At 44.7% G+C, this 27332-nt stretch overlaps 1 protein-coding gene across 1 annotated transcript in view; it reads right to left on the bottom strand.

Annotated features, from left to right (window-relative positions):
- The window catches only part of GABBR2 (gamma-aminobutyric acid type B receptor subunit 2), a 369057-nt gene that overhangs the window by 165554 nt on the left and 176171 nt on the right, over window positions 1–27332 (bottom strand). Inside the window, exons 4-5 of the mRNA XM_032634226.1 lie at window positions 26464–26565; window positions 7811–7876 (exon numbers count right to left, since the gene is read on the bottom strand). Coding sequence (XP_032490117.1) covers window positions 7811–7876; window positions 26464–26565 — 168 coding nt within the window. The remainder of the gene's footprint in view (window positions 1–7810; window positions 7877–26463; window positions 26566–27332) is intronic.

Raw genomic sequence — 27332 nt, 5'->3', positions numbered from 1 at the left:
TCTCTCAACACCTGAAAAAGCCCAGCCTGCAGTGTGGAGCATCTCACTGGGGTAAGTGTGAATTAGAATATTTGTTCCTTAGCTTAAGCTCAGATTCCATCTCTATGGCCTCTGTCCATTGATTCAGTGAAGCCACCGGAGATTAAACTGAAATTGTTTCATACGAGAGCCCTTCAACTATCTCAAGGTAATGATCACATCGCCTCTTCTCTAGACTTCTCTAATGATATGGGACTTTCACCTCCCTCATTCTAGACACTGTATTTCTCACAATGCAGCCTCAGATCATAGTCATTTTTTCCAGCAACTACATTGTAATGTTGCCCCAATCAAAACTGTTGTAGAAAAAACACAGAGAGCCCTAATATTACAATTATATAACAAAACCCCAGTTCAACAAAACTGGCTGGGGGCTAGACCTTTGAACAAAAGGGTCATCCTAATGACCCCAGGTCATTTAATCAATGGCAGAACCTGTGAGACTTCACAACTCTCATCTTTCACTGGCAGGGAGGAACTCACATATATTGAGCCCCTATTATGTGCTAGGCCATTTATATACATTACCTTATTTTATCCTCACAACAACCCTATGAGTTATGTGCTATTATCTCTATCTTATAGATGAAGACATTGAGGCTCAGAGATTGAGGAATTTGCTCAAACACATTCAGCTAAGTCAAGGGGACAAGATTCAAAGTCTGTTTTTTTAAGTTTCTTTCTTTTCTTAGCAAAACAAACAAAGTAAAACTTTCTGGAAGCTTTCTCAGTCTTAAAAGGTTGAGGCAAGATAGTGCCACTTATTACGAATGTATGGTAAGTAAGCGACAACAGATACTGAGTGAGGACATGAGGAGGTCTTCTGATCAGATGCAAAGGTAGATTTGCATTATTCTCTGAGACCAAAGACTGTGTGATAATTTAGAGGCAGCATGGAGCAGGAAGTCAGGAGCCTCCCAGGGATCTGCTGTGATAGCTGTCTGACCTGCCATTGTTCTGTTAGGTGTTCCTTGTGAGTGAATTTTCCAGAAAACAGAAGCTTAGTCCATTTGAATGACAACACATTTTGTTTAGAATATTAGTCAATTTTGATGAAGATAAAATTTTTTCTACTGATCTTTTGAAAAAAAAAGAGAAAAGACTATAGTCAAGTAGCACTAGATTCTCTGCCACATACCAGCTGGGTAACTCTGGCACACAGCTCCTTGGACCTTGCTTTTCTCATCTATAGCCTGTGGAAAGCAAAGCCCATCTCACTGGGTTGGTGTAGGAATTAAATGAGGTAATATATGAACAAAAAAACAACCTGATCAAAAAATGGGCAGAAGATCTAAATAGACATTTCTGCAAAGAAGACATACAGATGGCCAACAGACACATGAAAAGATGCTCAACATCGCTAATTATTAGAGAAATGAAAATCAAATTTACAGTGAGATATCACCTCACACTGGTTAGAATGGCCATCATTAAAAAGTCTAGAAATAGGGCTTCCCTGGTGGTGCAGTGGTTGAGAGTCCACCTGCCGATGCAGGGGACGCGGGTTCATGCCCCAGTCCGGGAAGATCCCACATGCCACGGAGCAGCTGGGCCCGTGAGCCATGGCCGCTGAGACTGCGTGTCCGGAGCCTGTGCTCCACAATGGGAGAGGCCACAACAGTGAGAGGCCCACGTACCGCAAAAAAAAAAAAAAAAAAAGTCTAGAAATAATAAATGCTGGAGAGGGTGTGGAGAAAATGGAACCCTCCTACACTGTTGGTGGGAATGTAAATTGGTGCAGCCACTATGGAAAACAGTATGGAGGTTCCTTAAGAAACTAAAAACAGAGTTGCCATATGATCTGCAATCCCACTCCTGGGCGTATATCTGGAGAAAAATCTAATTTGAAAAGATACATGCATCCCTATGTTCACAGCAGCACTATTTACAATAGCCAAGACATGGAAGCAACCTAAATGTCCATCGACAGATGAATGGATAAAGAAGAAGTGATACATATATACAGTGGAATACTGCTCAGCCATAAAAAAGAATGAAATAATGCCATTTGCAGCAACATGGGTGGACCTAGAGATTATCATACTAAGTGAAATAAGTCAGACAAAGACAAATACTATGATATCATTAATATGTGGAATCTGAAACATGACACAAATGAACTTATTTACAAAACAGAAACAGACTCACAGACATAGAAAATAAACTTATGGTGTCCAAAGGGGAAAGGGGGGGAGGGATAAATTAGGAGTTTGGGATTAGCAGATATCAATTACTATATATAAAATAGATAAACAACAAGATCCTACTGTATGGCACAGGGAACTATATTCAATATCCTGTAATAAACCACAATGGAAAAGAATATGAAAAAGAATATATATCTGAATCACTTTTCTGTACACCAGAAAGTAACACAACTTTGTAAATCAACTATACTTCAATAAAAAAGAAATAATAAATGAGGTAATATGTGTACCATGCCTGGCCAACACTACGTGCGGGAACATTGTAGCTGCTCCTTCTCATGCCACTCTCTTTTCCAGAACTCATGGTTTTATTCTGAAAATTAGCCACTCCTATGGGCCATGCACAGTGATACTTTTGGGCATGGCCCAAACACCAAATGACCCCAGACTATTGTTCTTGGAGTTTCTGATCTACATTTTTTTTTTTTTTTTTTTTGGTACGCGGGCCTCTCACTGTTGTGGCCTCTCCCGTTGCGCAGCACAGGCTCCGGACGCACAGGCTCAGCGGCCACGGCTCACGGGCCCAGCCGCTCCGCGCCATGTGGGATCTTCCCGGACCGGGGCATGAACCCGTGTCCCCTGCATCGGCAGGTGGACTCTCAACCACTGCGCCACCAGGGAAGCCCTCTGATCTACTTTTGATGGCTTTGTCTCCTTTCTAGTTGTCAGGTCTAGGCTGTCACTTTCACTGTCATTAAATCCCTCTCCTTACTCTGAATTTGCTACTTTTAAACTGCTATGGAAAGCAGGGAGTGTTAAACATACATGCAGAAAAAAGTACACAGCACAGGCTTTGAGTGAGGGTCTAAAAGGCTCTCCTACAAGGGAGGTAGACTGGGCTTAAATATACCATACAGTGTCTAAAGCAACTGCAGAGAGGCTTCTGGGCCTCCATTCTGGTATTCCCACGTTCAGAAGGGCTGAGATTGTTGGACATGTGAGCCTTAAGAAGCTGCTGGTATCTTTGTCTGTCTCCTTTGCCAAATAGGGAGTTCCTGGAGGGTGGTGTCTGCTCTTTCCAGGATCCCCAGTGCTTAGCACAGTGCCTGGTGTACAGAGGGCACCCAATAAATGGTTGTAGAGTGACTGACTGAACACATTTTCAGTTTACTTGGTTACCTTGGTTTTCACTGTTTTTGTCTCTAGTAGGAATGTGGTCTCAGGAACTGTGGCCACCAAATGGGCCCTACCAGGTGATGATGGGCAGTCTTGAGCTCATGTTCTTCAGTCCCATGAACGACTCTGTTCTCTTTAGCTGCAGACAGGTAGCCATGATGTAATTTAAAACTCCAATTTCCTCTTTTTATTGTTTCCTTTTGCCTCCTCACTTCCTCAGGCAAGAAGGATATTTCCCTTTTATAGGCATTTCATAACCATAATAGTAATAAATCCTCACATCAGTAAAGCAGTTAACAGTTGGGATCACAGTCACCCTGCGGTGGCCTTGTTTAAGCCCCTCGACAATCCTATGAGGCAAATAAGACAGGGGTTGTCGCTTCCATTTTAGAGGTGAGGCAGCCGGGGGCTGGAGTTGTAAAGTGGTCTGCTTGAGGTCACACAGCTGGCAGAACTAAAACTAGAACCCAGGTCAGAGTGCTTGAGAATCTAGAATAGACCACCAAGGAGGGAGGAGAAGACAAAAGCGACAGGCCATGCTCGTCCTTTGCTGGAACTGAAATGAACATTTTGCCACAGGGCTATAAATAGTCCTTGCATTTGCTAGAGACTACTCTCCCCTTGGGTGGCAGGTCCAATCTCAAGAACATGCAGGGGCTTCCGTGGTGGCGCAGTGGCTGAGAGTCTGCCTGCTGATGCAGGGGACACGGCTTCCCGGTCCGGGAAGATCCCACATGCCGCGGAGCGGCTGGGCCCGTGAGCCATGGCCGCTGAGCCTGCGCGTCCGGAGCCTGTGCTCCGCAACGGGAGAGGCCACAACAGTGAGAGGCCCACGTACTGCAAAAAAACCAAAACCAAAACCAAAACCAAAAAGAACATGCAGCAACACGCTGCAAAGTTTGCACTGCAGCATTTGGATGGCAAAGATGCGGTTGCCTCCATCCCATTGTGCTCTGACCCTGACATGGGTGGAGAGGTTCTCTCCCAGGGTCTCTGCTCCGAGCAGCCCCGCCCTCCATCACACGCCAGAGTTTTGATTCAGTGTGAGGACACTGAGAAGACTCTCCTCAGGACCTTCCAGGCCTGCCAGAAGAACTCCTTTCTAACCAGATAAGACTGACAGTCCTGACAGGCAGATCCATCTGACGGTCTGACACACGGAATAAACCCCCAACCAAAAACTTCTGAGAAACCACTGAGTGAATAAAGCAGCCAGCAAAGACTCTAAGAAAAAGTCCATCTGAAGATACCCAAAGTCCAAGAGGAAGAAGAAAGTGAGATGAGGAGGTGGGATGATGTCCCGTGCTGTGTAGAAGGCAAGCAGCCTGGGGCTTTGGGTCAAGAGGAAGACAGCCATGCCGCCTGTTCTGAAATAGAAACCACGCTGCTGGAAATGCCACTCAGAAAATAACCACAGTGCACGGCATGGAGGGAAATCACAGCCACGCCTCAGCTTAGGGTTTGGCTCAAATCAGAACAGGAGGAGACTTCCCTGGTGGTCCAATGGGTAAGACTCTGTGCTCCCAATGCAGGGGGCCCAGGTTCGATTGCTGGTTGGGGAACTAGATCCCGGATGCATGCCGCACCTAAGAAGTCCACATGCCACAACTAAGAGCCTGCATGCTGCAACTAAAAGATCCTGCGTGCTGCAACTAAGACCCAGTGAAGCCAAGATAAATAAAGAAATAAATACTAAAAAGAAATGAAAAAAATAGGAGATCTGTCTGCATTTTGTGCAAACAGGAGATGGCCAGTGCTCAGTGTGGCAACTTCACAGATCATTTTTATTAATTTACTTTTCCTCAATTGATCGACAATCACCCACCATGTGCCAGCTGTTTGCAAGGTCTTGGGAATATGTAGGGGGCTTCCCTGGTGGCGCAGTGGTTGAGAATCTGCCTGCTAATGCAGGGGACACGGGTTCGAGCCCTGGTCTGGGAAGATCCCACATGCCACGGAGCAACTAGGCCCGTGAGCCACAACTACTGAGCCTGCGCGTCTGGAGCCTGTGCTCCGCAACAAGAGAGGCCGCGATAGTGAGAGGCCCGCGCACCACGATGAAGAGTGGCCCCGGCTTGCCACAACTAGAGAAAGCCCTCGCACAGAAACGAAGACCCAACACAGCCAAAAATCAATAAATAAACAAATTTGGGTTTTTTTTTTTTTTTTTTCAAAAAAACCCCAAAAAACCCAGCTTCTTCTCTAAAAAGTTATGTCTTCTAATTGGAGCATTATTTTCCTTTTCTAAATGGGCCGTTTCTGGACCTTAGATGGTAACATGCAAAGTATTATGACTTTTGAAATAAAATGTATTAAATCAATTTGCTCCATTTGTTTCAATTTTTCTCATGTTCCTCCTTAGATTTTCATATGGAAATACTCCTTAATTACCCTTAACTGAGACACAGGATGCTTAACACAATCTAGGAAAGTCCATCAGTTAGTAAATTCGTCAGCCCAATGGTGGTCCATTCCATCCTCAGAGACCTTACATAAACAAATAAAAAAAGGTTGCTGACATTTGCTGAGGGCTCACTGTACGTCAGCCACTATGCAAGGTGTTTTTGCTCATTTAAGCTCCACGACAATCCTATGAGACAGGTGTTATTATTATCCTCACTTTACAGATGAGAAAACTGAGGTTCAGAAAGTGTCAATAAGCCCAAATTCAGTTACTAAGCTGCAGACCAGTAGTTCAAGCCCAAGCAGACTGACTGCTGAGCACTAAGCTTCACGCAGGGTCCCCTGAAATGTCAGCCTATAGCTTCTCCTTCCTCCCTGCTATTTTGAAAGGTGATCAGGCGGTTCCCACTTTGCTCCTGAGCCTTCATGAGGAAATATCCCTGGGTGACTATGGTTTCCGGTCACTGCTCTCTCCTTACTCCTGGCCTTTTTTCAGTTTCTGCATCTCTCCTGAAGTGGGGCACCAGGAGCTGAGCAGGATACCCCAGGTGGGGTCTCTCCAGCAGAGAGCAGAGGGATGACCCGCCCTAGTTGTGGACGTGCAGCATGAGGTCACCTCGGCTCCCTGGAAGCTGTGCTCACACTGGTTACTCACGGTAACCTTGAGGTCAACTGAGACTCCAAAGTCTCTTTTGTTCTAAACGCACAGTACTCCTCAGCTATACCTCTATCATCTTGGACATAGGCAGCCCAATTTGTTCTAATATAACCTTATATTAGGACTATTAGATTTAGTCTTCCTGGATTCAATCAAACATTCCAGCTTGTTAAGGTTCTTTGCACCCTGGCTATCTTCCAACATCTTTCACAACTTCTAAAATTCCTATAAGCCTATGTTTATAATCTCATCCAAGTTACTGAAAAAAGGTCAAAGAAAACAGAGGCCTGTGGCCCATCACTAGAGACCGCACCTAGAATAACCTCAGTCTAAGAGGAGGAGCTTATTGGGTAGACAATTCATGTAACTAGGCTCTCATTCTGTTGATTTCTCTCCTGACCCTGAGGTGGAGGAGGGTGAGCCAGGGCATCAGAATGGAAAGACATAGTCCCTGTGTTAGAACTCTTACATATGCTCAGCTTAGAATATCATGTGGAGAGGGCTTCCCTGGTGGCGCAGTGGTTGAGAGTCCACCTGCCGATGCAGGGGACACGGGTTCGTGCCCCAGTCCAGGAAGATCCCACATGCCGCGGAGTGGCTAGGCCTGTGAGCCATGCCCACTGAGCCTGTGCGTCCGGAGCCTGTGCTCTGCAACGGGAGAGGCCACAACAGTGAGAGGCCCACGTACCACAGGAAAAAAAAAAAAAAAAAATCATGGAGAAAAGAGGATTTGATTGGGAATCAGGTGAATGGGGATGGAGCCCTGGTTCTGCCATAAAACAACCCTTGGACAAGCTTCTCCACCTCTCTAGCCTTCTAGCTCCTCATCTGTAACAAGGGTACAATAAAGCAAGGGTAACAATAGTAGCTTCACATGGTTATTGGAAAGATTAAGTGAGATAAGGTTTAAAAATGTACTTTGTCACCTATCACACACCAGACAATTAAAAGGATTCAGTGGTAGATACTGAACAGTTGACGGTCTGTGCTAAACCTGAGTCTCTGAGCCCTGCTTACAGGGCAGGAAGGGGTCTGAGGCCTCCCGGTCTCGCCCTGGAATCTGGTGTCTCCCTCTGTGTGGTGCACACAGCACTGCTCCATTAAGCAAGGCTGGGTGGAGGAGACTTAAAACTAGCTGGCAGTGCTGAAGCAATGGTAAGACAGTGCGTTTGGTAAACTGAGGTTCCTGGTTCCTCCTACAACTGCACTGTTCTGAGTCCTGGGGTTTTAGCTCCCCGGAAAGATGAAAGAGCAGTGAGAATAACACTTCTGCTTCCAACACCCCAGACTCCGGTCCACTCAAGGACCAGGCAGTGACACTGAGTGCAAGAAAACGCTTCGTGAACCTCCCCAAAGACATCCATGACACAACCAAAGTGTTACTTACACAACAGAACACTTTTGCTGCCATATTCTGGTCAAACTGGCCAAGGATGATCCGCACGTCGTTGCCCTGTGGACAGAAGGACACGATGTGAAGGTGAGCGTGTGATCGGCACAGCCCAGAGGGCTCGAGGCAGTGGGCAGGAATCATTCACATGCCCCAGGCTCCCCAGCAAGAGCTCTGCCTGAGGGGGTGGGCAGGGCAAAACCTCACCCCCCCAGCCCAGCCGAGCCTGGATCTATGGCTCTCTCTGGGCCCAGCTTTCCCTCAGCTACTGCTGTTGGCCCTGCGTGGTCTCCTGGGTAAACCCTGGGGCTGGAGGCTAAAGGCTCTGAGGAGCCTCATTGTCTCCCCTGCTCTCCTCCAACAAGGGCAGGCAAACGCTCTGGGGCACTGAGACAGCGTCTGCTCTCCGTCCTCACTCTACACATAGGGAAACTGAGGCCAGAGGAGAGAAAGTAACTTCTAAGGTCCCTAGGGGAGTTGGCAGCAGAAACAAGTTCCCAGCCAACACCCCCTCCCCCTTTAGTATTCTAGACTTTTCCACCTTTCTCGAATCCACAGAGCTTCCCAATTAAGAAGTTTCAGAGTCTCTTTGAGTTCTCAGCTTTGTTCAAATCTCAGCTCCACTTGGGTGGCCTCAAGTGGCTCCTTTTCCCATCTTAGCCTCAATTTCCTCATCTGCAAAATGCAGATAATGGCAGTACTTAGAGGGCTGCTGAGAGGACTAAATGAGCTAATCCTCATAGAGTGCTTAACATAGTTCCTGGCACAGAGTAAACACCCAGCTAGAATTAGTGTCTTATAACCTTCTCCCAACCTATTCTTCTCCCTTTATTGCAAAGGAAAATCTATATTCAAAAGCTCTATAAATGGTTACTTATTATCTTAATATCTCAATATGGTTAATAGGTATATATTGTACCATGGGTTCTATCACTCATTTATTCATTCAACGAACATTTACTGAGTGTCTGCCTGAGGCTCCCTCCTGGGTCAGGGTAAGGGGTTCTTGGTTGCTTTCTAGGGGAAGGGACCCTGCCCTGCCCCCATATAGAACAGGCAGAAGGAGGATGTACAGGTAGCCTCCAGGAGACCAGCCAGGCCCCGGCCCACATGCTTGCTCCATCCCAGTCCTGCCCTCCGCACTGACACTCAGTCCTGCAGGTGATGTTACCTTGCTGCCATTTACCCCGCCCTTTCCAGCAAGCCTCAAGGCTCTTTGATGCATAAAGAAGAGAAACATCCCTTTAAAGATCAGTTTTTAGCATCTTTCAAAATTGGAAAGTGCTGACTGGGAGGCCATTTTACTCATCATATACTTTAGCAAAATAAAAAAGACTTGGATTCTAAAATCACCCTTCGTTTGCAAGCAAGAATGGAAAGAAGAAAAAAAATTTTCCTCTGAAAGGACTTTAAAAGATCATTAACAGAGCAGTTGAAGGAAGGCAAGCCTTTGTCATCACCATGGCTGCAATGCTATAGAAAGTTCTAAGCTGCTTCTGTTCTGTGGCCATACTCCCGGGCACACTCCAGGGTCTTTCTGCTTGTTTGTCGAATTTTTTATAGCATTTCTTGCTGCTAACAGTGTTCACCTACCCATATCCACATCCATATCCATCCATCCATCCATCCATCCATCCAGCAAACATTTATGGAGCATCTACTTTGTGCCAAGCCCTGTGCTGCTAAACACGGTATAGTAGAAACAGCTTATTGGATTTTGGAGTCAGAGAGACCTGGGTTCACATCCCAGCTCCGGCACTGACCAGCTACATGACCCTGGGTCTTAATGTCCTGGAGCCTCAATCTCCTCATCTCTGAAATGGGGATAATATTCCCTGCCTGACCCGGTGGTTGTAGGATTCATGGTAATGAAACCCACCCACTGGCTTCCATGGTGCTCCCTCCTGGTTCCCTCCTGCCTCCTGGTCATTCCTGCTCAGACTCTGAATCAGCTCCTCATCTTTCTGCCCATCCCTAATGCTGGTGTTCCATACAGTTCTGCCCTCATCACTCTCCCTGGGCAATCTCATTCATGACCCCAGCCACAACGCCCCTCTGAGCATTGTGGACTCCCAAGTCTCTCTCCCCAGCCCAGACTTTTCTCCAATTGCCCCCTGGACACCTCCACTTGGATTCTCTCAACATGCCCCAAGTTGAACTCATCATCATTCCCAACATGCCTACTTCCTCCTCCTGTATTGTCCATCTCTAGAACGGAGTTGTCAACCTCCTACTCCCTAAGATCATAAACTTGGGAGCCATTCTAGATTCACTCCTCTCCTCATCTTAGCCATAACCATGGCCTGTTGGTTCTGTCTGCTCACTAGCTTCCTGAATCACCCCCATGTCTCCAGCCCCATTGCCCTGGGTTTAGCCACTATCACTCCCTACGTGGTGAACCACTACAGCCTCCCAGCTGGATCCCTGCCTTTAGTCCTGCTCCATCCACCCAGTCTCCAGAAAGCACACAAGGGGATCATTCCAAGACTGAAATTTGATTATGTAAAATCTTTCCATGGCTCCTGGAGCTTTACAGATCAAACTCTGAGCTCCTTGGAACATTCCAAATTTTTTACCAACTCACTCCTGCTCATTTCTCTAACCACATTTTTTGCTACTCCTCCACAGCAGGGAGAATGAACTACCTGCAGTTCTCTTAAATGGTCTGCCATTCACTCATTCACTCATTCATTCATTCACTTTCTCACTCTGTCCCCTTTCTTTCTACAAGTTCATTCATCCAGAATGCCATTCCCTCCCACCCTACACGCTCTGCCTGGAGAGCTGCTACTCCCCTTTCCTGCCTTAGCTCAGGCATTCCTACTCTGAGAAACCGTCTCTGTCCCATTAGGCTTGGTGGTCATTTGCTCCTCTGTGGGCCCAGAGCACTCTGTGCTTCCCTCTATCATGGCCTGAGTCTACTTGTTTGTTTTCCCCATTGGACTAAGGATAACTTGATCCATCTCTGGGTCTCCAGCTCCCAGAACAAGGCATGACACATATATCAATAAATAGGTATTAAATGTGTGATTAAGTGAATGAATGCTGTGTGAAGCACAAGCACAATGCCTGGCCCACACTGGTTATTCAGTATCTGCTGGTTATTATCATCAACTGCACTAATATCCTGCTAGCCTAGGGCCTACGTACTGGTTGGGTTCACCATGTTCATTTATTGAATGGACCGAGGGACTCGCATCTTCATGGTTGACCACCTGACCACCTGCTAACAGATAAACAAACAGCTCTGCCACTTGTGGACCATTTAGTGTCTCTGTTGCCATGACAACCAAGTTGCACTGACTGCTTGGTTCTATGCTCCCAAACTTTTAGGACTGGATGGGGGCCCAAGGGATCGCTGATCTTGTTAACCCCTTCCCAGAGAGGCAAAAATCTTTCCCAAATCCAGCACAGCACCCCAAAACCAGCAATCTTGCCTTGGTGTCCCCTGAGCATTAGAGGGTCCTGGAGAAAGAGCCTATCTGGGGCCAGGTTATGCCTGATGCAGGAAGCTATTCACACCCACTCTGACTCTGGACAGTGAGTAAGAAGGGCAAGATGCTGCAAAGCCTGGGAGAAAAGAGGATAAGCCAGCACTCAGTGCAGGTGGGGCCTGGATCCCAGGGTAGGGAGAGGATAATGGGAAATATGACTGGACTGGGATCCTTAGGGGGCCCTTGAGAGCAGCAAAAAGAGTTGAAGGTGCTTCTCAAAATGGGATATGTGTACTCCCAGGGCAGAGGAGTTCTCCTGAGAGTATGAAAAGTACGTATATGCCTGGTTCTTCTTCCTGGAGTAGTAATTTATTGGAAGATTCAGGGGTGAAGGGAAACATTTTGGATCAGGGGAATCTTAAAAGTTTTTAACACACCCACACTCTCAAAAAAGTTCCAGAATCACACTTTTCAATGTTGCATAACTTGTATGTTTTCCTTAAAATCCAGAGAGAGGAAAGAGATTTTGTGTTGGCAGTGGACCCTGCTTCTGGCCAAGCCCGCCCACCTCCCTACCAGGAGTATCAGTGCACTCTCCTCTATGGCTGAAAGGGCTTTGGGGCAGTTGAAGGCTGCCAGGGGTAGGGGAGGACAGCCATGACCATCTCTAAGGATGACAGCGCAGAATGGTGCTGTGATGTTAGAGCTGGAACGTGGCAGAGGGCAGGGTCTCAAAAATCCCTGCCACGGACGCTTGGCTCTGCAGAGGGCCGCCTGGAGTGAAAGTAGATGTCCCGAGATCAGACAAATGACAGCTTCTTCTTAGAGGGCTAGATCTAAGGTAATGGATGGTAGCAGAGACCTATGTTCACACCCTCAACAGGCCACACCCATGGGGGGCCAAAAATGGAAGGGAACAGCCATGGGGCAGGAGGCCTGGGGAGGGGTACTCAGTCCAAACCCTGGGTGGATTTCCCTTCCTCTTCCCTGGCCCCTCCCATCTGTTGTCTAGGACCTCTTTGTCTCTGGGGCCCTTAAAGGGAGCTAAAATCTCATATATAAAAAATGACACTTAAGAAGGATGACTCAATTCAAAGCACTACTGCATAGACCCCCACTTTACATGGTATCCTAGCAGAGTCAAAATAAATGACAGCTCCCGAGCTCTTTCTAGCCACTGCCCTAGGAGGTACGTGCTAGAATTATGCCCACTCTGGATAGTTTCATGAGCAAACTGAGGCCCAAAGACTTAAGCAACTTTCCTAGGCACAGCAGACACTGTTGGTCCTGCTGGATCCCCTCCTCGGGGCTAGTGAACCCAACCCAGCTGCAGCGATGGTGGGCTGCCACCAGCTCCCTCCCTTCTCTGGAGAACTTCCCTCAGCCAAGGGGAGCTTCCTGGCCCTAGAAGGCCATGCTGTGCCCCACATCCCATAGCAGCCAGTGACTGACTCGCATGGGTAGAAAACTCCAGCCCCCTTGCTGAAAGGTGGGACCAGCTCTGTGGTGCAGACTGTGCTCCAGAGATCCGGTGAGGCCAGGTTAAACCCATCTCCAGCCAAAAGGCATTCTGGCCTAGCTCCCCTCTTGCCTTATCCTGCTTCTCTCGCCTTCTCCTGAGCCCACTCTCAATAAATCTCTTTCACAAGAATCCCAGGCTCTGTTTCTAGACACCAGGTCACAGGGATAAGAAGTGGTGACTTTGGCCTCGACCCAATGTGGGTCTGGCCCCAGAGCCCAAGCATTTGACTACTCACTCCTATATATTACCTCCCACGCTGAGAAGGCCAACCCCACCAGGCCTGGGCTGCTGGGGCTCAGTACCGAGTCTGCAGCAATGACTCATGGAGAAAAGTCCTATGGATTTTGAAGTCAAAGGACCTGAGCAGCAAGTGTAACCCTGAGACAGACAGCTGATGTGCATTTAAAAGAGCAGGAGAGCAGAAGGCAACCCATCTTGCTTCCCTGTGACAGCAGTGTGGGGTCCTGCTAGAAGATCAAGGTTGACCCTGACACTGACCTCCTACCATCTCTGCATCTGTCTCAGCCTACGTTTAATAGCTTCCTGGTTTCCTACAGACGCACACAACCCCACTACCCCACTGGGCTGCTGAAAAATCAAATGAAACCATGTTCAACATTGTAGAAAGGGGTAAGGTGCAATGAGCCCAAAGGTGGCTGAGCTATTAGAGGCCGGCCATGATGCAGGCTGGGAGGTGCCCCTGACCTGGAGCAGTGGGCACTGGTGAAGTGGTGAGAAGCCCAGGCCTGCTCCGACTCCCCAACTTTGGTCGTGAGACCTGGGGTAAGCCTGAGAGGGTTAGCAAAGATGTTTTCCAAAGTCCCTCTTGGCTCTGACAGACTGATTCCACACCCAGAATGAGTATTCTCTTTTATTTAGCCAAGAGTAGTCCTTCTTAGACTTTTTTTTTTTCTTCTCCAGAAGTGTCCCTAAAAGCAGAGAAGCAGGAGACATATACTCTTAAGGACGGGAGTGAAAAACGGTACAGCCCATAGCAGCCCACTGGCAAAGCATGGCATTTCTTTAAAGTTTATTATTTTATCTTAAAAATTCATGTATATTTAGCCTTCCAATAACATATCTATGTTTATCTTAAGATAAAAATAATGCTTTTTCTCCCCATGTCTCTGAGCAAAACTGGCCTGCTGGGAAGATGCACTACATTTATCCTGCAGCTTTGCGTCCCCTCGGCGTGCTGGTATGAACCTCAGGTTCAGGCAGTCAGGCTGGATTCCTGGCCCATGGGGGGGCAGGTAATTCCCACTAGGACTTTCCCATGAAGCAAAGTGGGGAACACAGTTCCCCTCAAGAGCTATCTTTGTGGTCTTCCTGTAATAGAATAATGGCTCCCCAAAGATGTCCATGTTCTAATCCCTGGAACCTGTGAATATGCTGTGTGACATGGCAAGGGGGAATTAACACTGCAGATGGAATTAAGGTTGCTAATCAGCTGACTTATAAAATAGGGATATTTTCCTGGAGTCTGAACCCTGAATGATGGCTTGGGGGCTGCTCCACAGAAGGCCAATAAAGCAACTGAAATTGATAGGGACAGAATAAAGGGACAAAGCAAATGATTAAATAGTTAATCCCACTAAGGGATCATAAGTAAAAGAAAAAAGTATGGGAGACCCCTGTAAGTGAATAATCACTCAAGGAAGCAGGCTTGCCTAGCAACAAAACCATGCAATAGGAGCATGAGACATGCCCCAAAACAATAGAACAATGGTGGAATGAGACCCACATCCTGCCCAGGGAGGTCGGTAAGTTAATGACTCCTAGGACATGCTCCTCTGTGCACACTAAAAACAAAAATATAGGCAATGTTGGACCAGACTCTGGCTTGGCACAGCCATGTAGCTAACAGGGTCTGGGTGCTCCAGACGGGTGTCAGGCCTGTGTGTCTGAGGTGGGAGAGCCGAGTTCAGGACACTGGACCACCAGAGACCTCCCGGCTCCACATAATATCAAACGGCGAAAGCTCTCCCAGAGATCTCCATCTCAATGCCAAGACCCAGCTGCACTCAACGACCAGCAAGCTACAGTGCTGGACACCCTATGCCAAACAACTAATAGGACAGAAACACAACACCATCCATTAGCAGAGAGGCTGCCTAAAATCATAATAAGGTCACAGACACCCCAAAACACACCACCAGACGTGGTCCTGCCCACCAGAAAGACAAGATCCAGCCTCATCCACTAGAACACAGGCACCAGTCCCCTATACCAGAAAGCCTACACAACCCACTGAACCAACCTTAGCCACTGGGGACAGAAACCAAAAACAATGGGAACTATGAACCTGCAGCCTGCAAAAAGGAGACCCCAAACACAATAAGTTAAGCAAAATGAGAAGACAGAGAAACACACAACAGATGAAGGAGCAAGACAAAAATCCACCAGACCAAACAAATGAAGAGGCAATAGGCAGCCTACCTGAAAAAGAATTCAGAGTAATGATAGTAAAGATGATCCAAAACTATGGAAATAGAACGGAGAAAATACAAGAAACATTTAACAAGGACCTAGAAGAACTAAAGAGCAAACAAACAATGATGAACAACACAATAAATGAAATTAAAAATTCTCTAGAAGGAATCAATAGCAGAATAACTGAGGCAGAAGAACGGATAAGTGACCTGGAAGATAAAAGAGTGGAAATAACTACCGCAGAGCTGAATAAAGAAAAAACAATGAAAAGAATTGAGGACACTTTCAGAGACATCTGGGACAACATTAAACGAACCAACATTAGAATTATAGGGGTCCCAGAAGGAGAAGAGGAAAAGAAAGGGACTGAGAAAGTATTTGAAGACATTATACTTGAAAACTTCCCTAATATGGGAAAGGAAATAGTCAAGTCCAGGAAGCACAGAGAGTCCCATACAGGATAAAACAAGGAGAAACACGCCAAGACACATATTAATCAAACTATCAAAAATTAAATACAAAGAAAACATATTAAAAGCAGCAAGGGAAAAACAACAAATAACATACAAGGGAATCCCCATACGGTGAACAGCTGATCTTTCAGCAGAAACTCTGCAAGCCAGAAGGGAGTGGCAGGCCATATTTAAAGTGATGAAGGGGGAAAATCTACAACCAAGATTACTCTACCCAGCAAGGATCTCATTCAGATTCGATGGAGAAATTAAAACCTTTACAGACAAGCAAAAGCTAAGAGAATTCAGCACCACCAAACCAGCTTTACAAATGCTAAAGGAACTTCTCTAGGCAGGAAACACAGGAGAAGGAAAAGACCTACAATAACAAACCCAAAACAATTAAGAAAATGGTAACAGGAACATACATATCAATAACTACCTTAAATGTAAATGGAGTAAATGCTCCAACCAAAAGACATACACTGGCGGAATGGATACAAAAACAAGACCTGTATTTATGCTGCCTACAAAAGACCCACTTCAGACCTAGGGACACATACAGACTAAAAGTGAGGAGATGGAAAAAGATATTCTATGGAAATGGAAATCACAACAATGCTGGAGTAGCAATTCTCATATCAGACAAAACAGACTTTAAAATAAAGACGATTACAAGAGACAAAGAAGGGCACTACATAATGATCAAGGGATCAATCCAAGAAGAAAATAACAATTGTAAATATTTAGGCACCCAACATAGGAGCAACTAATACATAAGGCAAATGCTAACAGCCATAAAAGAGGAAATCGACAGTAACACAATCACAGTAGGGGACTTTAACAACCCACTTTCACCAACGGGCAGATCATCCAAAATGAAAATAAATAAGGAAACACAAGCTTTAAATGATACATCAAACAAGATGGACTTAATTGATATTTATAGGACATTCCATCCAAAACCAACAGAATACACCCTCTTCTCAAGTGCTCACAGAACATTCTCCAGGATAGATCAAATCTTGGGACACAAATCAAGCCTTGGTAAATTTAAGAAAATTGAAATCGTATCACGTATCTTTTGCAACCACAACCCTATGAGGCTAGATATCAATTACAGGAAAAAATCTGTAAAAAACACAAACACATGGAGGCTAAACAATACACTACTAAATAACCAAGAGACCACTGAGGAAATCAAAAAATACCTAGAAACAAATGACAACGAAAACACAATGACCCAAAACCTATGGGATGCAGCAAAAGCAGTTCTAACAGGGAAGTTTATAGCAATACAATCCCACCTCAAGAAACAAGAAACATCTCAAATAAACAACCTAAACTTACACCTAAAACAATTAGAGAAGAGGAACAAAAAAACCCCAAACTTAGCAGAAGGAAAGAAAGCATAAAGATCAGATCAGAAATAAATGAAAAAGAAATGAAGGCAATGATAGCAAAGATCAATAAAACTAAAAGCCAGTTCTTTGATAAGATTAAAAAAAAACTGATAAACCACTAGGCAGACTCATCAAGAAAAAAAGGGAGAAGACTCAAATCTATAGAATTAGAAATGAAAAAGGAAAAGTAACAACTGAAACTGCAGAAATACAAAGGATCGTGAGAGATTACTACAAGCAACTATATGCCAAAAAAATGGACAACCTGGAAGAAATGGACAAATTCTTAGAAAAGCACAACCTTCTGAGATTGAACCAGGAAGAAATAGAAAATATAAATAGACCAATCATAAGCACTGAAATTGAAACTGTGATTAAAAATCTTCCAACAAACAAAAGCCCAGGACCAGATGGCTTCACAGATGAATTCTATCAAACATTTAGAGAAGAGCTAGGACCTATCCGTCTCAAACTCTTCCAAAATATAGCAGAGCGAGGAACACTCCCAAACTCATTCTACGAGGCCACCATCACCCTCATACAAAGATCAAAAAGATCACAAAGAAAGAAAACTACAGGCCAATATCACTGATGAACATAGATGCAAAAATCCTCAACAAAATACTAGCAAACAGAATCCAGCAGCACATTAAAAGGATCATACACCATGACCAAGTGGGGTTTATCCCAGGAATCCAAGGATTCTTTAATATATGCAAATCAATCAATGTGATACACCACATCAACAAATTAAAGGAGAAAAACCATATGATCATCTCAATAGATGCAGAGAAAGCTTTCAGCAAAATTCAATACCCATTTATGATAAAAACTCTCCAGAAAGTAGGCACAGAGGGAACTTACCTCAACATAGTAAAGGCCATATATGACCAACCCAGAGCCAACATCTTTCTCAATGATGAAAAACTGAAACCATTTCCTCTAAGATCAGGAACAAGACAAAGTTGTCCACTCTCACCACTATTATTCAACATAGTTTTGGAAGTTTTAGCCACAGCAATCAGAGAAGAAAAAGAAATAAAAGGAATCCAAATTGGAAAAGAAGAAGTAAAGTTGTCACTGTTTGCAGATGACATGACTCTATACATAGAGAATCCTAAAGATGCTACCAGAAAACTACTAGAGCTAATCAATGAATTTGGCAAAGTAGCAGGATACAAAATTAATGCACAGAAATCTCTTGCATTCCTATACACTAATGATGAAAAATCTGAATGAGAAATTAAGGAAACACTCCCATTTACCATTGCAACAAAAAGAATAAAATACCTAGGAATAAACCTACCTAGGGAGACAAAAGACCTGTATGCAGAAAAGTATAAGGCACTGATGAAAGAAATTAAAGATGATACAAACAGATGGAGAGATATACCATGTTCTTGGATTGGAAGAATCAACATTGTGAAAATGACTCTGCTACCCAAAGCAATCTACAGATTCAATGCAATCCCTATGAAACTACCAATGGCATTTTTCTCAACTAGAATAAAAAAGTTCACAATTTGTATGGAAACACAAAAGACCCCGAAGAGCCAAAGCAATTTTGAGAAAGAAAAATGGAGCTGGAGGAGTCAGGCTCCTGGACTTCAGACTATACTACAAAGCTACAGTAATCAAGACAGTATGGTACTGGCACAAAAACAGAAATATAGATCAATGGAACAGGATAGAAAGCCCAGAGATAAACCCACGCACATATGGTCACCTTATTTTTGATAACGGAGGCAAGACTATACAATGGAGAAAAGACAGCCTCTTCAATAAGTCGTGCTGGGAAAACTGGACAGCTACAAGTAAAAGAACGAAATTAGAACACTCCCTAACATCATACAGAAAAATAAACTCAAAATGGGTTAAAGACCTAAATGTAAGGCCAGATATTATAAAACTCTTGGAGGAAAACATAGGCAGAACACTCTATGACATAAATCACAAGATCCTTTTTGATCCACCTTCTAGAGAAATGGAAATAATAAGAAAATAAACGTATGGTACCTAATGAAACTTAAAAGCTTTTGCACAGCACAGGAAAACATAAACAAGATGAAAAGACAACCCTCAGAATGGGAGAAAATATTTGCAAATAAAGTAACCGACAAAGGATTAATCTCCAAAATTTACAAGCAGCTCATGCAGCTCAATATCAAAAAAACAAACAACCCAGTTCAAAAATGGGCAGAAGAGCTAAATAGACATTTCTCCAAAGAAGATAAATAGATTGCCAACAAACACATGAAAGGATGCTCAACATCACTAATCATTAGAGAAACACAAATCAAAACTACAATGAGGTATCACCTCACACCAGTCAAAATGGCCATCATCAAAAAATCTACAAACAATAAATGCTGGAGAGGGTGTGGAGAAAAGGGAACCCTCTTGCACTGTTGGTGGGAATGTAAATTGATACAGCCACTATGCAGAACAGTATGAAGGTTCCTTAAAAAACTAAAAATAGAACTACCATGCGACCCAGCAATCCCACTACTGGGCATATATCCTGAGAATACCATAATTCAAAAAGAGACTTGTACCACAATGTTCACTTCAGCACTATCTACAATAGCCAGGACATGGAAGCAACCTAAGTGTCCATTGACAGATGAATGGATAAAGAAGATGTGGCACATATACACAGTGGAATATTACTCAGCCATAAAAAGAAACGAAATTGAGTTATTTGTAGTGAGGTGGATGGATCTAGAGACTGTCATACAGAGTGAAGTAAGTCAGAAAGGGAAAAACGAATACTGTATGCTAACACATATATATGGAATCTAAAAAAAAAAAAAAGGTTCTGAAGAACCTAGGAGCAGGACAGGAATAAAGACGCAGGGGTAGAAAGTGGACTTGAGGACACGGGGAGCTGGGATGAAGTGAAAGAGTGGCATGGACATATAAACACTGCCAAATGTAAAACTGATAGCTAATGGGAAGCAGTCACATAGCACAGGGAGATCAGCTCGGTGCTTTGCGACCGCCTAGAGGGGTGGGATTGGGGGGGTGGGAGGGAGAGGCAAGAGGGAGGAGATATGGGGATGTATGTATATGTATAGCTGATTCACTTTGTTATCAAGCAGAAAGTAATTATACTCTAATAAAAATGTTAAATATATATATATATAAGGAAAAGATGACATACTGAAACCTGAGATAATCTACCATAATTTAGTACATTTTACCGCCTTTTTTCTCATTTTCATAGCACCACGACAGTCCCAGTTTGACCATGTAGGACAAGAAAACTCCCTTACCTGACGTGGAGGAGGAACTGATGATGGAAGCTTGACGTCTACTCAAGAACGAGGAAGATGGGGGCCTTGTTCACCTCCCCACTTTTCCTTTGATTATAAAACCTTGGCCACTAAGTTCTCGGCATGGCACTCCCTTGCCTTCCTGTTTTTATCTCTCACAGTGCTCTATACTAATAAACTCTTTCCTTACCTGTCATTCTGCCTCTTGTTGAATTATTTCTATGCCTAAACAGAAGAACCTATGCTCTACTAAGGCCTGGAATGCATTCTGTGGTTTCAAAATGAACAGAGGCGCACGTCTCGAGCCTGGTGCTCACCCCCACACTTTTGCTTCAGTGTGGGCACCATGGGAATACCCAGGGCTATTGGAAGGATGGCCTCCCGGCCCAGACTGGCAACAGTTAACATTAAAGGCCCCTGACTGAAACAGGACCAGAGTGAGCTTAAAGGCCTGGGGTCTTCATCACACAGAGATGGTTTTATTCCTGACTTTCTTTTAGACAAACTTTGATACATATCTGCTAAATCAGCCTGATTAATTCCATTATTCAGTTCCTCTATGTTCTTGCTTATTTTTGCCTGGCTTATCTGTCCAAGACTGCGAGAGAGACGCTGTGGCTCCCAATACTATTGTGTTTGTGTCAATTCTCCTTTGTATTTTAACAGGATTTTCTTTATATATTTCAGTGAGATGTGATTTATAGCAATAATGGTCCAAGAGTGTGCTATTCTCAGGGAGAATTGTACCCTTATCTATAGAAAACGACTTCCTTAATCTTGTTTAACACCTGTACCTTGAATTCTCTTTATTCTAATGTGAACACTGGATCCTTGCTGCAGTTTGGTTTGCTTGATGTACTTTTGCCTTTTACCTTTGACCTTTCTGTGTCACTGTGTTGTAAATATAACTACAGTTAGTTCTTCAAAACACAATCTGAAAGTCTTTGCCTCTTCATAGGGAGTGTGACCTATTTGAATTTATGGTCAGAATGACTACATTTGGTCTGCAGTTTTAGTTTATACTTTCTGGTTTTCACACTTGCTTTCTGTTTTTTGATATGTGGACTAGATTTTCTTTGCTTTTATCTTCCATGTTTCAGGAGCTTCAGGCTCTGTTCGTATTATAGCATATTTACCGTTAAGTTATTCAAAGCCTTTTTTACCTTATATTTTTCTAATTATGAAACTCATAAGCAAAATAGTTTCTTTTGAGTCCCTTTCCTACTTAAGACCAGGAGTTTAGCACCCAATGTTTTTCTACTCACTTCTTTGGCTCTGTTAATGGAATTTGGGTTTTTATATTTCAATTACTGTTATTACAGTATCTATTTGCATTGCATGTATATGCACATTTGCTTTCAAAATGAATTTCTGCATCTGCATACATTTTTATAACAACTTTTTATAACGACCACTTAGCTCTCTCTCCACGGGCTTTTGTGATCCCTGCTCATTTGCTTCTGTCATGACCTCAGCTATAAAGTTTGCTATCGTTCTCGGCAGGCTGATAAAGGACTTCAAAGATTAACTTCAAGAAGGGCACTGGCTAGTAGTAGTACATCATGTGAGTCTCACACATTGGAGAATGTCTCCCAGATGCTCCATCATCTCTGGAATTGAATGCTGCAAGTGAGTCGAGATGGCCTGGTTTTGCACCTTTGTGGGAAATTTGTTTTTTTCTGGGCTAGATACTTGTAGATTTTCCCCTTTCTGTTTGTATTTCAAAACTTCTGACAAAATGTGTCTGGGTATTACTCTCTATTCACCAATTCTGCTAGAAAGCAGAAAGGCCAGCTAGACTGCACATACAGTCTGCACATTTCCTTATGAAACTGTTGACTTTGTAATTTCAAAATGGTTGAATATCGGCAATTTTGTATGGTCCAATCTAGTAGATCTCTCTTGAGCCCACTTAAGTTTGTCACCTATTTTTTTTAAGTAAACTTCTTATTTGAGAATAGTTTTAGATTTACGGAAAAATCACAGAGTATATATAGTTCCCATATGCCCTCACCCAGTTTCCCCTATTATTAACATCTTATGTTTATATAGTATATTTGTTATAATGAATCAATATCAATTCATTATTAACTAAAGCTCATACTTTATTCAGATACCCTTAGTTCTTTTCTCTAGTGTCCTTTTTCTATTCCTGGGTCCCATTCAGGATACCACATTATATATCATTGTCATGTCTCTGTAGGCTACTTTTGGCTTAGACATTCCTTAGTTTTGAAGACCTAGACAGTTTTGAGGAGCATTGGTCAGGTATTTTGCAGGATGGCCTGCAACTAGAATTTACCTAATGTTTTTCTCATGGTTAGACTGGAGTTATAGGTTTTGCAGAGGAAGAACACGGAGGTAAAGTGCCCTTCTCACCACATCATATCAAATGTACCTACTATCAACATGACTTATCACTGTTGATGCTGACCTTGGTCACCTGGTTGAGGTAGTTGTCAGATTCTTCCACTCTAAAGTTACTCTTCTTTTCCCCCCTTTTCATCCTGTGCTCTTTGGAAGGAAGTCACTTAACAAGTGGGTAGTTCTGCTCTACCTCCTTGGGCCTGAAATATCTACATAAATTATTTGGAATTCTTTGACATAGGAGATTTGTCTATTCTCTCTCATTTACTTACTCAATCACGGGTATCTGTTTTATACTTTGGGTTATAATCCAATACCACTTTTATTTTATTGCTCAAATGTCCCAGTTTTGGCCATTGGGAGCTCTTTAAGTGGCTCTTTCAGTTGGCTGCTGTACTCTTCTGACACACCTCCATCAGTGTGTGTTGTTGATGTGGTTTGAGCACGTCCTTAACTTTCTGGCACTACAAGATGTTGCAGGATCAACTTGTATGTTTCCTGCCCCAGTCCTAGAGTCAGGCATTTCTCCAAGAAGCCCTGGTTCCTTTTCATGGAGAATGGTATTAGAAACCAAGATCTGGGTGGTAGTTGTGCTTGTTGATACTGAGATTCCTCTTTTGTTTTTGATTTTGATTCTGTTTCATTTGTCCAGTTTTCCCTTAGGATCTCCCTACTCCAGTGTCCATAACTTATCTTTCCTCTCATTAGACTGATCTCTTTGACCATTTCCTCTGAATTCTGGCAAAGCAATTCAAGAGTTTTAGTTTCCTTGGCATTAACTCTGCTCTCTACTACCCCCAATGCAGATTTTAATTCTGCTAGTTGCTATTTAGTTTTCTTCCTTGTCCCCTGTACTTCCTTCTCTATCTTATCCCACAGCAAACCAGAGATCTGCTTTTTCTCTAAGCTTTCCAGAAGTTACTTTTCTTTGTTCCTGAGTATTTTAGCCTTGTGTTCTCTGTTAGCTTTGTCTGTCCAGACTTGGTATTTTGTTTACACACACTCAGCAAATGTGCTGAGCAAATTAGGTTTGGTTCCAGGTGCTGGGGAATAAAACAGTGACCAAGACAGACAGAAACTGCTGCCTCCTAGAGCTTACATCCTAGTGGGAGGAGACAGATGACAAAACAACTGGGTAAAATGAATGGGAGGTCAGATATTACCGTGGGTTGATCTGTATCTCCCGAAGATATGTAGAAATCCTAACTCCTAATACCTCAGAATGTGACTTCATTTGAAAACAGGGTTGTTGTAGATGAAATTAGTTAAGATAAGGTCATATTGGAGTAGGGCAGGTTCTTAATCCCACATGACTAGTGTCCTAATGAGATGATGTTAAGAGAAAAGGGGGAAATGTCAGTGAAGGCCAAGACTGGAGTTATACAGCCACAAGCCAAGGAACATCAAGGACTGCCAGTGATACTGGAAGCTTAGAGAAAGGTACGGAAGAGTCCCCAAGGCTGCTAGAGAGCATAGCCTTGCTGACATCTTGACCTTGGACTTCTGGCCTCAAGGTGTGAAAGAATAAACTTCTGTTGTTTTAAGCCACCTAGTTTGTGGTGCTTTGTTATGGCAGCCCCAGGAAACTGATACAGATGTCCATCAGTGAAATGGAGAAAATTAGCAGAAAGCGGGGGTGGGAGTGCGAGGGGAAGGGATTTAAATTTTAAATAAAGCCTCTGGGAAACGGGGACAACTGAGCAAAGACTAGAAGAAGATGCAAAAAGGAGCCATGCAGGTTCTGGGGGAAGAGCACTCCACACAGAGGGGATCCTTTGCCAACAGCCTGAGCATGCTGTCCTTGGCTCTGCTCTCCCGGGCTTATGTGATGCTGGAATCCTTTCTCAGAACCGCAGCTGTGTGGGGTGGTGGAGAAGCTGGACCATGGCATTGCCCAGATCTGAGTTTGAATTCCAACGCACCACTTTCCAGCTGGGTGACTAGGGGTGAGTTCTCAACCTCGTTGAGGCTCAAGCTCCCCATATATGAAACGGGGATACAAAAATTCTCTCTGTCCCAGGGCTCTGGGGAGGGCTGAATGGGCAAGTGAAGGTCAAGGGCTCTGCAGGGGTGCCTGGCCCTTGCTCAATGCACTGGAAAGGCCGGCTGCTGTTTCCATCAGCGTTCATATCACTCCTGCTTCTGTTGAAATTGGCTGGCTGATGAGCAGAGCACCCAGTTCCATCCATCCCCAATTTCTTGTAAACTTTCAACTAATGCATCTGCTCCACACATAAAGGCTCTTTAAATTTTAAAGCCCACAGAATTCTGCCAGGTCTCTGAGGTGCAGGAAGCTATTTCCAGTGCCCACCCTGGGGAGACACTGCATGTGGCAGGAGAATGTCAGTGCAGCACCAGAGCCCCGTCCACCCCAGCCCCACCCCAAGTAGTCCCTGCAGAGTAGGCACTCCACTCCTCTGGATCCTCCGGGCCTCTGCACAGCCCGACGCCACCGTCAGAGCAAATCGTCTGTGGGGGAAGAGCTGGGCAGATCCAGCCCCAGACACCTAGGCTGCTAGCAGGCTCTCCCTAGCTACGGTTTCCTCATCTGCAGAGGCTCCCAGGGCTGAAATGTCAATGCAGATGTGGTATCTGCTCCTGAGCAGGTGACAAACAACTGGTGCTCTGCTCCCTTGCTCCCCATCTCTGGGTCTCAGTCTCCCCATACGTGAACTGAGGGCTTCATGAGCTCTAAACTGCCACCCGCTCTGATTGGTATAACCTGGGACCAGCCCAAGAGAGAAGGGACACGTCAGCAGTTGGCATCTGGGGCCTCAGGAGACTTTCAATGTGGGCATGACGAATGGAAGAGTAAGGTGACGGTGACAGCTCTAACTATGTCTGTACCTTCTTATAATCCCCCAGCAGCTCCCCACTGCCCTCAGGATAAAAGACCAAACTTCTTAGCTCAACATCCAAGGCTCATGGAAACTGGCTCCAAATTCTGTTTTCGGCCTCAGCATCTTTCCCACGGCCCCGCTCGGATACTCCAGCCTCCAGGAATTCCTGCTGACCCCAAGTGCACAGTGAGCATGGCTGTCCTGCCCTTTGATATTCACCCTGCAGGTCTCATTCCTGCCCATCCTCCATGGCGTGGTGGAGGCTTGTCTGAATCCTCCCCAGGGAGGGATGAGTCACTTCCTCCCGTTGTTCCCCAGCCCCTCGGTTCCTGGTTCCCCTGAGAGGTATCTGCCTTCTGTACCAGCTCTGAGTGACCTGAGGACACTGGCAGGCCTGACGGTGTCTGGGAGCCCAGGAGAGTGTCTGGCACAAACACGGTGTTTGGGAAATGAATGGACAGATGACAGTTAGGAACTACTTACAACTGGGCAAACATCTAGTTGACCCTTCTGTTCCTGGAGTAAGTGTCACTGGAGGGGGTCAGGAGCCTGAGCTTTCAGTTCCAACAACAGTACTTCCTTGCTGTGGGTTTGGGCAAGAGAGTTACTCTCTCTGAGCCTCTTCACAATAGACATGATAATAATTGTGCCCTGGTTGCCTCTCAGGCTGGGTTGAGAGATACAGAATCACCCAGCAAGCTCCACATGGCTGTACACCTGGCAATCAGACCTCTGGCCAGTGCTGGACAACCAGCACTGGGGACAGCCAAGGGAAGCCAGCTTCTGAGAGCTTCTCCTCATATGTCAGATGCCAAGGATGAAGTGAAACAGCCTGAATTCGAGACTCCTTCAAGTCAGGGGATTTGGGGAACCCCAGGAGTATGCGGTCAGTCCGTCCTCTGGGCTGTGGCCAGCTGCACCTACCTTAAGCTTTTTGACACTGGTGCAGGGATCATTGGAGAAGCTCTCAGTGTCTGAAATCTCGATGTCCTCACCATACAGAACCCCGGTCAGGTCGTTCCTCACCTGCCAGCAAAGAGAAAGCAGAGGGTGGGTGTGCTGGCGGCCACAGGAAGGGCCAGTTCAGAGGGGTTGTCCTGGGAAGTGGCTCAAATGGGCAAGGTGATTTTCTCCATCAACACACAAAAGGAGTAGGTTTTACCTTCATTAAAAACTAGAGTGTCCCCTGGGGCCTTGGAGATCTCCCAGTCCCACTCCACACTTGACACATAGGCATAAGGAGGCCAGACAGGGAACGGGCTTACTAAAGTTGCCCAGGAATTTTCTGGAAGAATTAAGACAGGCATCCAAGTCTCTGGAGTTTCATGCTGGTGTTTCATACTACCTCCAAATCAGATTAGTTAAGTACATCACGCTGTCTCCAAATCAGACTATTCAAATACTGCTTTATTTATATTTTGCATTATTTATTTGCAATATTACTTCATTTCTAGGGTAAAGAAATAGCTGAGATATTCATATAGACAAAGTAAAACAGGAGAGAGTAAGGGGGTATGGAATCAGCCTGAGATGTTAAACATAACTATGTGTCTGCTGACACACAGAATGACTAACATCTATGTGCTTGGAAAGCAGAGAGCTGCAAACTCCAGTGTTCACACCGACTAGCCAATGTGTGAAGCAGCCTGTGTGGAAGGATACTAGGGAGCGGTGGGGACTGTGGCAAACTGGTGCCTATATGCCTCACCTAAAGATGGCACTTGCTGCTCAGCTCCAAACATGCTACGCCAGAATGTTGGTCCAGAGTCACCAGACATTCTGATTTTGGGGGA

Source organism: Phocoena sinus, chromosome 6, assembly GCF_008692025.1.
Source record: "Phocoena sinus isolate mPhoSin1 chromosome 6, mPhoSin1.pri, whole genome shotgun sequence".
Taxonomy (NCBI): domain Eukaryota; kingdom Metazoa; phylum Chordata; class Mammalia; order Artiodactyla; family Phocoenidae; genus Phocoena; species Phocoena sinus.
This window is presented reverse-complemented; position numbering and strand designations above follow the sequence as displayed.